Below are 16,684 nucleotides of genomic sequence, written 5' to 3'. Positions count from 1 at the left end.
GCATGCATGAGGCCCTGGGTTCGATTCCTCAGCACCACATAAGCAGAAAAAAAAAAGCTGGAAGTGGCGCTGTGGCTCAAGTGGTAGAGTGCTAGGCTTGAGCTGAAGAACTGAGGGACAGCGCCCAGTCCAGAGTTCAGGCCCCACGACTGGACCCCCCCTCCCCCCCAAAAAAAAACTATGCTGGGTGCTGGTGGCTCATATCTGTAATTCTAGTTACTCAGGAGGCTGACTTCCGAGGACTAAGATTAAAAGTCAGCTTGGTCAGGTAACTCGGTGAAACTCTTATCTCCAATAAACTACTCAGAAAAAGCTAAAGTGGCACTGTGGCTCAAGTGGTAGAGCTCCTTTGCCTTGCGCAAAAAGAAGTTCTGGTACGGAGCCCAGAGCCATCGTTTAAACCTATGATAAGCCAAAAGAAAAAAGAAGAGAAAAGAAAAAAAAAGAATAGAAAATTAGCAATAGAATATTTACAAAGACCATATTAGCAATTAGAATTTTAATACTAAAGAGTTGGAATGTGGCTTAGTAGTAGTGTTTGCCTAACATGCATGAAGCCCTGGGTTCCATTCCTCATAAGCAGAAAAAGCTACAAGTGGTGCTGTGGCTCAAGTGGTAGAGTGCTAGCCTTGACCAAAAGAAGCTCAGGGACAGTGTCCAGGCCCTGAGTTCAAGCCCCACAACTGACAAAAAAGAAAATGAAAAAAAAAAAAGAATTATAATGCTAAGATTCTTATTTTATTTTACTTTGGTAGCACTGGAGTTTGAACTCAGAGCCTCTGCTTGCTAGGCAGAAGCTTTAATACTTCAGTCACAGCCCCATCTTGCCCTTGGGTTCTTAGACTAATAGCACATCATATCATCTTAGGAAATTTTTCTGCAGGAGGGGGTACTAGTGACTGAATCTACCGTCTTCACTAACATATACCATAGTCTCTACCTCAGGAAATCTTTAATTCTGTTTAATAATGGCCTGGAACAAAAAGAAAAAGAATTGAAATTGGAATGTATTAGCTACAAATTGTCCAGTGTGTATTATTATCTAGCTGAGACTTCTGGCTAATATAATTCATATAGATATATTTTTTTATTGTAAAGATATTGTACAGAGAGGTTACATTATATGAGCAAGGTAATGAGTCCATTTCCTATGGGGCACTGTTACTTGCTCCTTTTTTCCCTACCATCCCTTTCCTCCCCACTTCCCCAACTCCCCCTACGCCCCCCCCCCACCAAGTTGTAAAGTTCGTTTTCAACATAGTGTCTTGTACATCTCATTGTTACTATGGTTCAACCTGTATCCTTATTTCAGTATTTTGTTATTTCCCTTCCCCTCTCCAAATTAGAAAAATGTATATACAAGATGCAAGGCATCGGAATCAAATATAGTGAAAATAGGGGTTATACCATAGGGAAGAACATACAAAAGAAACAAACAAAAAAATCACATAGTACTGGCTAATATAATTTTTAAGCTTAGTTTTCATTTCCCCTTGCTATAGTTTAGATGAAGTTCTTTTTTTTTTTTTAGATGAAGTTCTTTAGAGCTAAAAATCACTCACTAGTGTAGAAAACAGAGTAGTGGTATATGTAACTGCTCAGAGCCAAGTATGAACTATGTTAATTTTAATATTATCCCTGGACTACCAATTGTTTTTAATCTTACAAATGGCTGTATCAAAAACAAACAGTAAAAAAAATGTAACTTCTCTTTGGGAGGTATAGACTGAAAAGTGCCTTAACGATAGAAACATCAAAATATAAGTTTATTGTATGTATATATGTTTGCATGTATGTATGTATACATGTGGCAAAGGAGTTTGAACTCCAGGACTCAAACTTAATAGGCAGGTACTCTACTGCTGATCCATACCTACAGTGTTTTGTGTGCTGGTTATTCTTGAGATAGGGTCTCTCTTCTTGCCTAGGCTTTTGATCTTTCTACATTTTAGACTTCCTGTAGTAGCTGAGATGACAAGAGCAGGCCACCATACCCAGCTTCTCATGAACTTTTTTGCCTAAACCTTTATCTTCCTGATCTCAGCCTCCTGACTTAGATTACAGGCATGAACCGATGTGCCTAGTATATTAGATGTGACTGACTATAATTATATGAACATACTTATAATAGCAGATGGACCCATTGCAATAATGAGATGTACAAGTCATTATGTCGAAAAAGAAACTTTACTTTGCTCTTACCCGGAGGTTGCTGAGGCCAGAAGTACTGTTGCCAATCCTGGAGCACATAGGTAAATCGAATAGCAATACTAACTGGAGGCAATGGAGTTAAAGGACATCCCTAGGAAATATATACAAAGACAATACCATGTAAATGCTGGTAAACTTCTTCTAATAAATTCAACATCAAAATTTCAAACTTATGGAATAAAATATTACTCTCATGAAATCTAGGTTTTTACTTTATAATGTTAAGACCAGAGTATGCTTAGTCTAGCCATACAGAAGGAAAAACAAGTCACCTAAAGTCCTTAAAGCAAAAAATAGAGAATTTCAGAAATCAAGAAACTATCATAAGGAACAATACTGACAAAAGCTAGACTTGGTAATGTAAGGTCTCTAAAAATAACTATATAGTTGGTAGTCAATTTGTGTGAAAAGATTTCTAAAATTTCTGCATACTGCTTTCATATTTTTAAATAAAAAGCTTGTATAGCTAATTTTAAATAGTGATTAAAAATTTTAAAATACAGCTTTAAGCTGGGCATGGTTGTGTGCACCTATCATCTCAGTCACTCTTCTATGTTACTCAACTGTAGTTTGACATTTCTGTCTACCTATTCTGAACGGACTACTTTGATCTGTGGACTTAAGATTTTGGCCTTTACTATTTGTGCTTTATAAACAAGAGTTCCTAGTTTATCACATCATTTGTGTATCAGTTGAGATTTTAACAAAACTCACTCTTTTGATATAAAACTTCTCTCAAAATTGATTTGAGGTCTCAAGGAGATTATTTTTCATATTAGGGCAGAGATTCCTTTCAAAGCAAAAAAGTGTTAACTGATACTCAAAATAACATGCCCTGTATAGAGAGCTCCATCAGTTTTTAACATTGTCTAGACTTGCATCTAAATCTTTAAATCATGTACTAGATAAGTGTGAAATTTTGGGTGTAAATGCATATTTATGCCTTAGTTTTTGCCTTAAAAAAAACTAGGGATTTATTTTTTAAACTTGATTTGAGAAGTGAACTTAAAGACTTGGTTGGCTATTTTGAAGTTTTGTTTTATGCAAAGCTATACAATATGTGGTACTTTTCTCCTGTATTAAAAAAAATTACTTATGTACATGCCCAATGGTACTCACTCTTCACTGGTAATCTACTTTGTTTCATAAAGATTTAGCTCTTAGCCAGGCACCAGTGGCTCATGCCAACCTAGCTACTCAGGAGACTCAGATCTGAGGACTGTGGTTCAAAGCTAGCTCAGGCTGTAAAGTCCCTGTGAGACTCTTATCTCCAATTAACCACCAGAAAACTGAAGTGTCCCTGTGGATCAAATTGGTAGAGTGCTAGCCTTGAGCAAAAGAGCTCAGGGACAATGTCCAGGCCCTGAGTTCTAGCCCCAGGACCAATAAAAAATAAATACAATAAGCCGAGCCAGTGGCTCATGCCTGCAATCCTAGCTACTGAGGAGGCTGAGATCTGAAGATCAAGGTTCAAAGCCAACTCAGGCAGGAAAGTCCATGAAACTCTTATGTCCAATAAACCACTAGAAAACTGAAGTGGCGGGCTGGGAAGGTAGCTCAGTGGTAGAGCGCTTGCCTTGAATGCATGAGGTCCTGGGTTTGGTTCCTTAGCACCACATAAGCAAAAAGAAAAAAGCCGGAAGTGGCGCTGTAGTTCAAGTGGTAGAGTGCTAGCCTTGAACTGAAGTGGCACTGTGGCTCAAGCAGTAGAGCGCTCTCCTTGAGCTGAAGAGCTGAGGGACAGTGCCCAAGCACAGAGTTCAAGCCCCACAACTGACCAAAAAAAAAACCAAACCAGCTTTTAGAAAAATCTTCCTTTTGAGAGGTAGTTTTGGCATTTTAAGTTACATATGGATTTAAATATTCTGCTATATTCCTAAATGACAACTCTCTTGCCAGTCAACTCCTTTTTCTTTTTCATTGTTTTTTTGTTTTTTTTTGTCCCTACATACAGAATAGTTGAGACTAAGTCTAAGATGTGTTTGGAGCTCTTGCTCTGTGATGATATTAGAGATGCTTATCTAGTCATAGAATGTGAGGTTGTTCACTCATGGTGCAAATGACAGTTCTTTCCTCCTACACAGGAATTCCTCTCCAGGCCTGTGTGCCAAGTAGAAGTGCCCTGCTCCAGTGTCTGACTTAAGCAGCCAATTAAGCAGCTTGTCTAGGACACAGCAGCCTAAAATGCCCTCACTCTGGCTCCTTCCATTTAATGCAGTCTGTCCTAGTTATCCTAGCTGCTGCTTTCACACTTGTAGTCTTCTATGTGTTTTCTAGAGTCCACAAGGATATCTATGTCATTGTCACCCTAGTTGTATCTTTTCAGGTATCTTTATTTATCTACATTGCTTTGTGACTGGAGCAGAGGTTATTAAAAGACCTTGTTAGACAATTTGTTGTTCTAGACAATTTGTATCATGTTATGGGTAAACATATATATGTAGATATACCCTGACCTATCAAAAATCTTAACCTTAGTGGGGCACTGGTGGCTCATGCCTATAAGCCTACCTACTCAGGAAGTTGAGATCTGAGGATTGTGGTTTAAAGCTAGCCTGCACAGGAAAGGCCATAAACTGAGAGAAGGCCAGAAGTGGTGCTGGGGCTCAAGTAGTAGAGCACTAGCCTTGAGCAAAAGCAGCTCAGGGAAGCACCCAGACCCAGAGTTCAAGCCTCATGACTGGCAAACAAAAAAAAGCAAATCAAAACAACAACAACAAATCTTAACCTTGCTTGTCTAGGACACAGCAGCCTAAAATTGAACTTATTTTGAGGATCCACTATATTTTCACGTTGGAATGAATGCTATTTAGTGCAAGTTATCAGTGATATTTATAGATGCTGCTGAGCTTAATGTCACTTTTTCCCTCAATACTCAAAGTATATTAAGTCTCTATACCAGTACCATCAGCAATACCTGGAAGCCTGCTATGGACAACAATAATGAATATTATGGACAACAATATTGAATATGCATTTTTGTAAGCTTCCTATGTGATTCCTTCACTCAGTTAAGTCCTATTTTGCATGATGTAGAATAAGCATTATGAGAATATGAGATCATGGGATGTTTACATGGCAGTGTTAATTTCTAGGATTTTTAGTGAACTTAAAATAAATTTAGCTCTTTTGTTAACTGAATTACTACCCTATTTTGCATGGTCTATTTTGTTTGGTGGTCTCTGAAATTCTGGCTAAATATTCAGAACTTATTTTTTTTTCTGTCTCCATCTCTCTGTCTCTGTCTCTGTCTCTCGTGCTAGGCCTTGCACTCTTCCTTAGTTTATTTTCTCACTCTAGGCTGGCAGTTTACCACTTGAGCCATGTCTCCACGTCTGGCATTTTGCTGCTTAACTGGAGTTAAATTCTATTTATCTTATATAAGTGCAGTATTGTGGAGAACCTCAGAACTTATTTTTACATTCACTGGAATTAAAAAATATCATTTCTTCAAAGCTATACTACTCTTATAATATTTCTATCTTTATTTAAAAAGTAGTTCATATTTTTTCTACATTCAAAATCGGAAATGAATAGTAAACAATTTTAATGTATAATAAAATTATACTCTAGGCATTTACGTACTTAGTAAGAACAAAGGAGGGTATTCTTTGGGGAGAACACAAAGGCCCAATGCCTCTGATCATATAAAATAATATTTATCAAAATGAACTCCAGAAGTAGAAATGAGGTTTTTTTTTTCTTTTTTTCTTATTTCTTCATCTATCTGTCTTTGGGAGGGTAAGGGGAACACAGAAATGCAGGGACAAAGGATCAACAAATAAAGCCATGTTACTCACTAGACATTATGATGAAAATGAACTATCCAACTTGTAGGTGGGGATGGGAAGGAAAAACTGGGAGAGCGTGAAGGAAGGGATAACACTGTTCAAAAAGAAATATACTCTTTTCCTGACTTATGTACTGTAACCTCTCTGTAACTCTTTGGTACATCACATTTATAATAAAAATAAAAATTAAAAAGTATAAAGGATATTGTGAAAGAAGTTTTATTTTGTAATTTTCTGCCTGTTACTGTTTTGAAAAGCTTTCTGTTTGTGAGATAGTTGCCTAGGCTGGCATTGAACCCCTGGACTCAAATTCTTCCATATTAAAAAAAATTCCCGGGGCTGGGAAGGTGGCTCAGTGGTAGAGCACTTGCCTTGCATGCCTGAGGCCCTGGGTTCGATTCCTCAGCACCACATAAGAAAAAAGCCGGAAGTGGCGCTGTGGCTCAAGTGGTAGAGTTCTAGCCTTGAGCTGAAGAGCTGAGGGACAGCGCCCAGGCCCAGAGTTCAGGCCCCACGACCAGACCCCCCCCCCAAAAAAAAATCCCAAAATAATACATATAGAATTAAACAGTAGAGTAATCCACTGGTATTACTGGGAGGTATAATTCCAAGAAGCCACAGAGAAAAAAATACTAACACTCAGGATGCACAGAGTGCAGTATTGTATTGAGGGTGATTTCTTTTTCCTGCACCACCACCCAAGTTCTGCTAAAGATATGCTTCCTTTCAACAAATCTCAAATTTTCAAATTATCACATAAATTAAGCAAAATAACTTTTACCTTGTTTTGTAGCAAAATATGCTTTTTGGAAGGCATATTTTCATAATATTAGAGGAAAAAGAAATATCCAGGAGATCACACAATGACTTAAACACAACTAATGACTCCGTTGTACTGACTGAACTCCACATAAAATGAGCTATATAATGCTCACATAGGAATTTAAATTTTGAAATTCCTTTTTATTTTTAAGATCATACTTGGGTAAAATAAATCCCTGAGTAAAGCAAGTTTTCTGTATTTACAGATTTCAGAAGGAAGAGGAGGAGAAAGAGGAGGAAGAAGAGGAAGAACAAGAGAAAGAAAAAGAAATTTAAAGTGTAATAGTAGTTCATAAATGTAATCCCACCTATTCAGGAGGATCATGAGATTTAAGGCCAACACGGGCAACAGTTAGTTGGCAACTCTATTTGGGAAGAAAAAAACTAAAATAAAAAAAAGGACTGAGGGCATGGCTGAAATGTAAGAGCATTCACCTAGCAAGATTAAGGCCCAGAGTTTAATCTCCTATAGGCAGTAAGAAAGGAAGGGATGGAAAAAGGGAGGAAAAAAAGAATGGAGGAAAAGAAGGAAAAAAGAGGGAGGGAGGGAAATAAGAAAGTTGAGCATTTGCTTTCCTCATCATTTTTATTTTTAAATTCTAAAACCTTGAGGAAAACTAGTACATTGAGCATGATTATGACTCATCAAGTTCATCAATTATTAACTACATATGTACTGCCATACATATATGTGTGATATTTAGCCAATTTTTTAAAAAATAAGATAGTTATTAAGCTGGTTCATCTCTAAAAACTTCAGCTTGCACTTAAGAGCAAGGATATTATCCTGTACAGCCATAATTCATATATGACATTCAAGAAGTTTAACAGTTTTTATTTTCTAATGTTCACTTTATTAAAATTGTCAAACTGTCTCAAGTTGGGTCCTTAATAGCTAATTTGTTTTGACCCAGTATCCAGTGGAAATCATGCACTGCATTCGTGTCATGTAGCACTTAATCTCCTTGAATGTAAACAGCTTCTAGTCTTTATTGTCTATGATGATATTAACATTTTGACAACATTTTTATTTTGTAAAATAGGTTGGTCTTAGAAGTATATGATTACTTCTTCATGTTTTATATAAAACATTTTAGAAAAAGGTACATAAACAATTGTATATCTTCTTCAATGTATCCTATCAGGAAACATGGTATCAGTTTTCTCAATTTTTAACTGATCCATAAAAAGTTTTAGAATTTAATGTCAGTTTATTAAGTCTGATAACTAGATGACATGTTATTCTCCAAGAGCAACACAGGTACTTCCTCCATAACCATTATACTATTTCTTACAGTACATCAAAAACTCATTCAGCATATCCCATTTAGCCTCACAGCTCTCAATCATAAGAACAAGGAATAGAACAATTCAGTAAATGTTAACTGGACAAACAAAATAGTTCAGTTCCTAATTGGATATTGCATACATAGTAATTTATATGGCTAACTGCAGTATTCTTCTAATTATTATTTTGGCAGTACTGGGGTTTGACTTCAAGGCATCCTTGTTACTCAAGCACTGTACCATTTGAGTCAGTCCCCCAGCCCTTTCTGCTTTAGTTAATTTTCAGATAAGGTCTCACTCCATAAGCCTCCTACCTATCTATCCCTTCTGTGTACGTAAGATTATAAGAGTGAACAACCAGGTCCAGCCTCATTGTTGACATAAAGTCTCTAACTTTTTGCCCATGTGGGCCTTGAACTGCCATCTATCCAGTCTCCACTTCCAAGTAAGTGGGATGATCTAGCCCTTAAAAATTACTAGTATAGGGCTGGGAAGGTGACTCAGTGGTACAGCACTTGCCTTGCATGCCTGAGCCCTGGGGTCGATTCCTCAGCCCCACATAAGAAAAAAGCCAGAAGTGGCGCTGTGGCTCAAATGGTAGAACGCTAGCCTTGAGCTTAAAGAGCTGAGGGACAGCACCCAGGCCCAGAGTTCAGGCCCCACAACCGGACCCAAAAAAAAAAAAATTACTAGTATAGAAAAATGTTTCTTTATGCTCCAATTAGCAAATTGACACTTTTATCTGCATCCCAAATAAGATTGACAATATCATGACCAACTCACAATCTTTGATTTGAAGATATCCAGCAGACCTGATAAATGAGTGTACTGATTTGGCACTTTTCGAAGATGAACCATCTCAAAATCAGTTCGGACTCCAGGTCCCTGACATTCTCCCACATACATTCTTCGCCATTTGTGATGAATTTGAACAAACAGTGGTACCTGACTTCAGGACATGGTTATAAAGGAACAGATTGAAAGTTCATTAAACACTGAATAACCTAAAACCTAAAAACTTTCTTATTTTAATTTCATGTATTTAAAAGCACTAAATAAGGATATGTCAAAAGTATACTCTTATTTGTAAAATTTCTTTCTTGAGGAACAGTGTATCATATTATTCTTTCCAAGTTTAGGATAAACCTAATCTATAAGTATAAAAAAATACAAAATTAAACCAACATTGTGTTGAAATAATATTTATCATTTAAAGATAAAGGTGACCCTCACTATAAGGAAATTTCCATACTTGGAAATTAGTCTACTCACTATTTGTAACCTCAAATCAATGTGGATAGTACATCTCAATCAATGTGGATAGTGCAGAAATGCACAAAGCAGCAAAATTTTGAATACCTGCCCTTCTGTTTCAATTCTCAGACTATAAAAAGGTGTCCTTTTTATGATCTACTGAGGTTTATTTATTTATTTTTCTCATTTCTGTGCTTTTTGTTTGATTTCATTCAAAATGGTTCCCAAGCATAGTTCTGAAGGTAGTCTTCCTAAGACCAGGCTATCAATCTTTTTTACATAAAATACACTTATTACATAAACTTCCTTCAGGAATAAGGCATAGTGCTGATTGAATTCAATCCTAATAAATAATCAGGAATAATTAAACAGAGACACACATAAAACAAGGCCATATATTAATTGATAAAAGTGTTGTTACCAGATGCTTATGGGAACCTAAGTTTATTTCTCATGGGCTCAATGATTAGAATTTAATAATTTACTGTTTATGGTAGCTTTACGTAATACAATTACCTCAAATAATAATAGGTTATACAAATATATTCCTATGTTAATATTGGAACATTAGTAAATATTCTATTTCTCTTATTTTAAAAATGTTCAAATTATTCACTTATGGTACAATACAAAGTATATGATACAACATTTATTCTAATACATTGTTTTCCCTAATAAATTTAATTTACATTAATCCCTTAGTTATATAATATGAAATAGAGCTCAAAATAGCAAAATAGTATAAAGCAAATTTCATTATTTTATATGATTCATTTAGGACCAGAGGCTAAAAGTACTTAAAAGTAACTTTTTAAAGTTTTCAAAAATATGTAAAATTTCTTTTTTGTTGTTGTTGTGAGTCTTGAATTCTGGGCCTGGGCGCTGTCCTTGAGTTCTTGAGCTCAAGGTGAGCACTCTACCTACCACTTGAGCCACAGTGCCACTTCCAGTTTTCTGGTTGGAAATAAGAGTCTCATGGACATTCCTGCCTGGGCTGGTTTTGAACCGAGATCCTCAGATCTCAGTCTCCTGAGTAGCTAGGATTACAGATGTGAGCCACCAGCACCTAGCAAACATTTAACTAGATTTTGTCGAGCAAGTTAGTAAAACTTTAAAACAAAGCACAAAAATAGCCTTCATTTCAAATACTATTGAATATTTCAATGATTCCCTTTATAAATATTCAAAAATATTTTATTATCCTTTTATGCCAAAATCTAGTATAATATGCAAGTATGTATACTAAGTTCTTCACTATGACAGAAATCTAACATTCAATAATCGCTCATCTTCATATGTTATCATTAAAAAGTATTCAGCTTGTCTAGATTTGTCAAGAGGTGTACCTACCAGCCAGTGTTTCCCAAGGCAATAGAAACAGAACTTAGAAGAAGGTTGCATTTAGACTCACTGAGAACTGCATCACAATGTGCTGCAGGAGCAATCACCACAAACTCACGCAGGCCGTACCTTAAACAAGAATGACTGCATTAAATGGAAATTTCAAGATATAAAAGATATTATTTGGGGGCTGGGAAGGTGGCTCAGTGGTAGAGCACTTGCCTTGCATGCTTGAGGCTCTGGGTTCGATTCCTCAGCACCACATAAGCAGAAAAAAAAAGCCGGAAGTGGTGCTGTCGCTCAAGTGGTAGAGCGCTAGCCTTGAGCTGAAGAGCTGAGGGACAGAGCCCAGGCCCACAGTTCAGGCCCCACAACCAGATCCCCCCCCAAAAAAAACCATTATTTGGAAAATATAAAAAAATTCTCCTGCAAGAATGTATATCAAATTTGCACTAAGGATATGTCTCATCCTTCATGGCAACTGCCAACCACCACCTAAATTTTCTTCTTTCTTTCCCTCTCTCCCTCTTTTCTCCCCAAGTGCTTGGGATGGAACCCAGGGCCTTCATGCATGCTCCACTCCAGCCCCTAAATCTTCTTAAAGAATGATTTCCATCATCCACTCCTCTATTCTTTACAAATTAGAAGCCATTTGCTGAAATCATGAAAACCATAACACATTTACCTTAAAAGTTTACAACAACAACAAAAAGCAAACACTTAAATCTTGCTGTAAGTAATAGACAACACTGTGTCTATGGATTAGGAAAGTGTGATTAACTAAATGACAGTAAAATAATGATCAGCTTTAATTACATATGCTATCTAAAAATAAAAACATGCTTATTAAATATCCTAATAAAAGACGTCTCATATTATCTTAGGCAATAATATATTAAATAGGAGTGGCAAAATTATCAGAAAACAGCTTATTCTTGGTATAGTATCACCATTAATACAAACTTTCCCATTTAGTTGGCAAGTTATTTAAAAACATTAATCTGCTTCCAAACATTAAAAAATTGTAAGATCAAGTTGACTGTTTTTGCCTACTAAAAATTCATTCTCTAGTTACCTCCCATGTATTTTAAAAACAACTTTTAAGTAAAAAAAATTATGGTAGGTAAGGATCGCCTAATTTAATAATCTCTGGACATATAGTTACAAATCCCTATTTTCGTGTTTGCCTCTTTCCCCCACCAACCTACCACTGAACAGCCAAATCCAATTTTTTGAAAGATTTTTTTTTCTCAAATGCCAATCTATCACCCCCATTAAACAACCGTTCTTCTATGATATTTAACCTGCCAAAAGTCATGGATTTACTTTCCTTACTATAAATACTTCCTATACTTTCACCAAGTCAACAAACATTAGTAAGACTGAGAGTACAGGAAGAAGGTAGAAATGGAGGGAAAGAAAAATAAACAACAACAACAAAAAAATGAGCAACCAGATTTTAAAACAAAGGATTTGAACAGATATTATTCCAAAGTATACAAATGGCAAATAAACACATGAAAAGATGTTCAACAGTAGTAATAACTAGAAGAATGCCAAAAGATGTTATGAGATAGTTCACATCCAATTAGGATGACTATTATCAAGAAATGAAAGTAAAGCTGGGTGCTAGTGGCTTATGCCTATAATCCTAGCTACTCAAGAAGCTAAGATCTGATGATCCCAATTCAGAGCAAAAAAGAAGCAAGAAGTAGATCACGTGATAGAGTGCTACCCTTGAGCAAAAGAAACTAGGACCTGAGCTGAGTTCAAGCCCCATGACCAGTACACTTTTGTGTGTGTGTGTGCACACGCGACACTCACACGAAAGTATGAAAGCAAGATAGAGAGAAACTAGAGTTCAAGCTTCATTAGTGGGAACAGAAAATGATACAACTGCTGTGGAAAACAGTATGGCTGTTCTTTAAAAAGATTAAGCATGATTGAGGGTAGAAATGGAAGAGGGAAAATGGGGAAGAACAACGGAAGGAATAACAATGACTTATAGAATTGTAACCTCTATACAATTACTTACTAAAAAAATTAAATATGACTCCTCATTCATCTTGGCAAGACACCCTACTTTCTGCTTATTTACTCCAAAGAACCGAAAGTCTACACTGCTATGTTCACAGCATCATTAACATGGAACCAGAACAAGAAACAACACAAATGCCCACAAAACAAATATTAACCTTCAAACAGAATGAAAGTTTGATACATAGCATTGCATTACATTAATCACCATATTATATGGACATTAGCTTTGACATGGATAGAAAGTAGAATAGTGGCTACTAGAGGAGACATAGAAGAGAAAGTTGTTTAATGAAAATATTCTGAAAATTATGTGATAGTACATAAACATGTACTCAGTATCACTGAATTGTATAGCTAGAAATGGTTAAAATATTTTACCATACGAAATAAACATAAAAAACAAAGAAAATGAATATATGTTTCTACAGAATAAAAAAACCTAAGTGACTAAGTAGTCACTTAAGTTTCTTTAAAAAAATGGAAGGACCTGGACAAAATAATGTTAAGTGAAGTAAGTCTGGCCCAGAGAGATAAGTCACATGTTCTCTTTCATGTGGAAGCTATAATTAATTTATAAATGAATACTTGGGGATAGTGCAAGTGTATACAAATGTTATTAAGTGAGAACACAGAATATAAGTCCTTAGATTGGCTAAATCAAAGATTAACAAAATAAATACCAGGAAACCAGTACTTGAAAAGAGTAGGGTGGGATCAAGGAGAAGTGGAAAAAAACAAATGAAGTGGCGGGTAGGAAATGCAGCAAAATTTTAGTATGTATCCTACAAATTTAAGAAAAGTCAGAGAAAGGGTGAGTTTAGAAGGAAGAGTAAGAAAGTTCAAAGGGGTAACACTGACCAAGATGCATCATATTCATAAACTGCTTTGTTAAATGGCAATTCCTTTATACAACTACGAGGTATGGTTTTTCTTTGTGTTTTTAGTATTTGGGATATGTTGAGATCTCTGGGTCTCTCAGGAATAGTTTTTATCAAATCTAGCTTTAAGCCATTATTTCTTTCAATTTGCTTTTTCTTCACTGGGCACCCCTATTTTATGTGTAGTTTGGAATGCTAAACATTGAAACAGATCTGTGAAGTTCTTCTCATTTTTCTCTTTACTCTCTTTGGTCTGTTCTTTGGATTGGATAATTTGTTACTCTTTCAAATTCACTAACTCTTTCTTTTATCATTTCATGTCCCAAATGAACTGGCATCCTTGAATGCAGTTAATACAAAGCTTATAAAGGGAGTATAGTTGTGGAGGTGGGAGGGAAGGGATGGTAGGGGAAAAACAACGGAGGAGGTAACAATGCTTGATAGGAAATGTACTTATTACCTTGCGCACGTAACTGTAGCCCCCCTGTACAGTATTTTACAGTAAAAAAAAAGTTTTTTAAAAAAAGCTTATAAAGGCAAAAAAAAAGTCACATTATTGGTATGAGGAATGAAACCTAACAAAAACCTCTTTAAAGAAGCAAAGCAGCAGGGCACCAGTGGCTCACGCCTGTAATCCTAGCTACTCAGAAGGCTGAGATCTGAGGATCCACCAGCTTGGGCAGGAAAGTCCATAAGTTCATTGGGAACTTCCATTACCTGAATGCTTGGGACATTTGACTCCATATATCTCTAAGGGGCTGTTCATTTTACACTGAACTTTTCTTCTTTGTTCTTTGGACAATTTCTGTTAACCTTTCAAATCTAGCATGCCTGGAAAGAGCTGAAGATTCTCTAGAGGACAATCCATTCCTTGCCTTTTTCCATATTCTAGAGATTACTCTCATTCCTGGGCTCATGTTCCTCTTCTATTTTCAAAGCCAGCAACATCAGGCTGAGTTCTTCCATCCTACCATTTTGACACTGACTCTCCCATCTCCCATTTTAAGTAACTGTTAAGTTACTGTAACTGTATACTGGATCCTCCCACATTATTCCAGGATAAACCTCCTTATCTTAAAGTCAGATGACTAGCAATTTTAATTTCATCTGTTCTCTTAACTTCCTCCTTGCTGTGTAACCTATATTTTCAGGAGTTATGTTTAGGATAAAAAGAATCCTCTGGGTGGTGAGAAGGTTCATTGTCTTATCTACTATATTGTCCTATTTAAATTTATCTCAACAGAAATTTCATGAATTTATATTTGCATAATACATGTCTGTTAAGGCTAAAGTGTATGTTATTTCCTAAGCTATTTATATTATCATAAGGAATATCAATTAAGAGAACAAATGTCAATAGAAAACTTTAGCGAACAGTCATTCAAAGGTATTTAATAAGCAGTGGAGAGAAGGATCCAACAAAGCTCAAGATCAATTATATTTCATAGAACACAAAACTGATCACGCTCACTTATCTTTTAATGATCCCTTTTTATTAATTTCTGTGAGATAGGGTTTGCTATGGAGTCGATGCTGGCCTAGAACTTACCATCCTCCTGCCTCAGTTTTCCTGAGTGCTGAGATTAAGGGATTTGCTGTCATACTCTCTTCTTTCAGACTCTGAAAACAGAGCAATTCTAGATGATTCTTTACATAATACCACTAACAGGCTCATGTGCTGACTACTATTCATAGATGGTGGGTTGTACTATTTTGAGAAGTTGTAGAAACTTTAGGAGTTGAGGCTCTGATGGAGGCATTAGGTCAACAGGGACATGACTTGAAAAGTTTTACCTGCTATTCTCCCTGTCTCCTTTTCTCTGCTTCTTGTGTGCCATGAGAAGTTCCCCTGCCACATGCTCCTGCCACCATGATGTTCTTGTCCAAGAGCATGGAGCCAAGTGACCATAGACTGAATCCTCTGAAACCATGAGCAAAATAAATAATTCCTCCCTTTAAGTTGTTCTTTAGGATATTTGGTCACAGAGATACAAAAGTAACTAATGAAAACATCAATAACCAAAACTGAGCATCTAATAAAAATGCCAAAATTATCTTTTCTAAGGTTTGATTTGAGGCTTGGGCTAGAGCTTTGTAGTAGAATACATCCCTAGTGCATATGAGGCCCTAGGTTTGATCCCCAGAACAGGAAAAAAAAAGTTTGATTTGAAAATGTTACTTAATTGTATTTAATTTCATCTCATTCTTACATGCTCAGCTTATATTAAATGTATAAGTATTTCTAAAGAAAAAAATCTCAACTTTTCTAATCTTCTACATTATAGAAGTATAGTAGATACTATCTATATTTATAGAAATAGATAGTAGATACTATCTAGTATCTTTGCATTCTTTTTAAGAAATATAATTTCTTACTACTAGATACTATCTAGTATCTACTATCTATTTCTATAAAGTACAAAGTATATAATACAGAGCTATAGTATTGACTTTAGTTGAAAAAAAAAAGTTCAGCCAAGCTCATACCTATAATCCTAGCTACTGAAGAGGCTGAAATCTGAGGATCACAGTTCAAAGCCAGCTGAGGTGGGGCAGTAAAGTCTCTGAGAATCTTTTTTTTTTTGGTCTGTCATGGGGCCTGAACTCGGCCTGGACGCTGTTCCTGAGCTCTTCAGCTGTAGACTAGTGCTCTATCACTTGAGCCTCAGCCCCGCTTCCAGCTTTTTCTGCTTACGTGGTGCTGAGGAATCCAACTCAGGGCCTCACCCATGCAAGACAAGCACTGTACCACTGAGCCACCTTCCCAGCCCTCTGAGAATCTTATCGACAATTAAACGTAGCTAGAAGTGGAGCTATGGCTCAAGTGCTAAAACAAAACTCAAGGACAGCACCCAGGCCCTGAGCTCAAGACTGGCACACACAAAAAAATTCATATGTGAAAATGTTATCATACAGTTATTGGGAAGCGTGATGTAATTTGCATTCTTTTTAAGAAATATAATTTCTACCACACTAAAGCTACCAGCACAACTATGTTTATTGCAGCATTATTTACCATAGCTAAGATATGGAACCAACCCAGATGCCCCTCAGTAGATG

General features: G+C 36.3%; 1 protein-coding gene across 1 annotated transcript in view; it reads right to left on the bottom strand.

Annotated features, from left to right (window-relative positions):
• Rab3gap1 (RAB3 GTPase activating protein subunit 1 (catalytic)) overlaps positions 1 to 16,684 on the bottom strand; it is a 75,225-nt gene that overhangs the window by 32,169 nt on the left and 26,372 nt on the right. Inside the window, exons 6-8 of the mRNA XM_013030820.1 lie at positions 10,716 to 10,835; positions 8,895 to 9,060; positions 2,203 to 2,302 (exon numbers count right to left, since the gene is read on the bottom strand). Of these exons, the coding sequence (XP_012886274.1) occupies positions 2,203 to 2,302; positions 8,895 to 9,060; positions 10,716 to 10,835 (386 nt within the window). The remainder of the gene's footprint in view (positions 1 to 2,202; positions 2,303 to 8,894; positions 9,061 to 10,715; positions 10,836 to 16,684) is intronic.

Source organism: Dipodomys ordii, unplaced genomic scaffold (assembly GCF_000151885.1).
Source record: "Dipodomys ordii isolate 6190 unplaced genomic scaffold, Dord_2.0 Scaffold133, whole genome shotgun sequence".
In the NCBI taxonomy this organism is placed as follows: domain Eukaryota; kingdom Metazoa; phylum Chordata; class Mammalia; order Rodentia; family Heteromyidae; genus Dipodomys; species Dipodomys ordii.
This window is presented reverse-complemented; position numbering and strand designations above follow the sequence as displayed.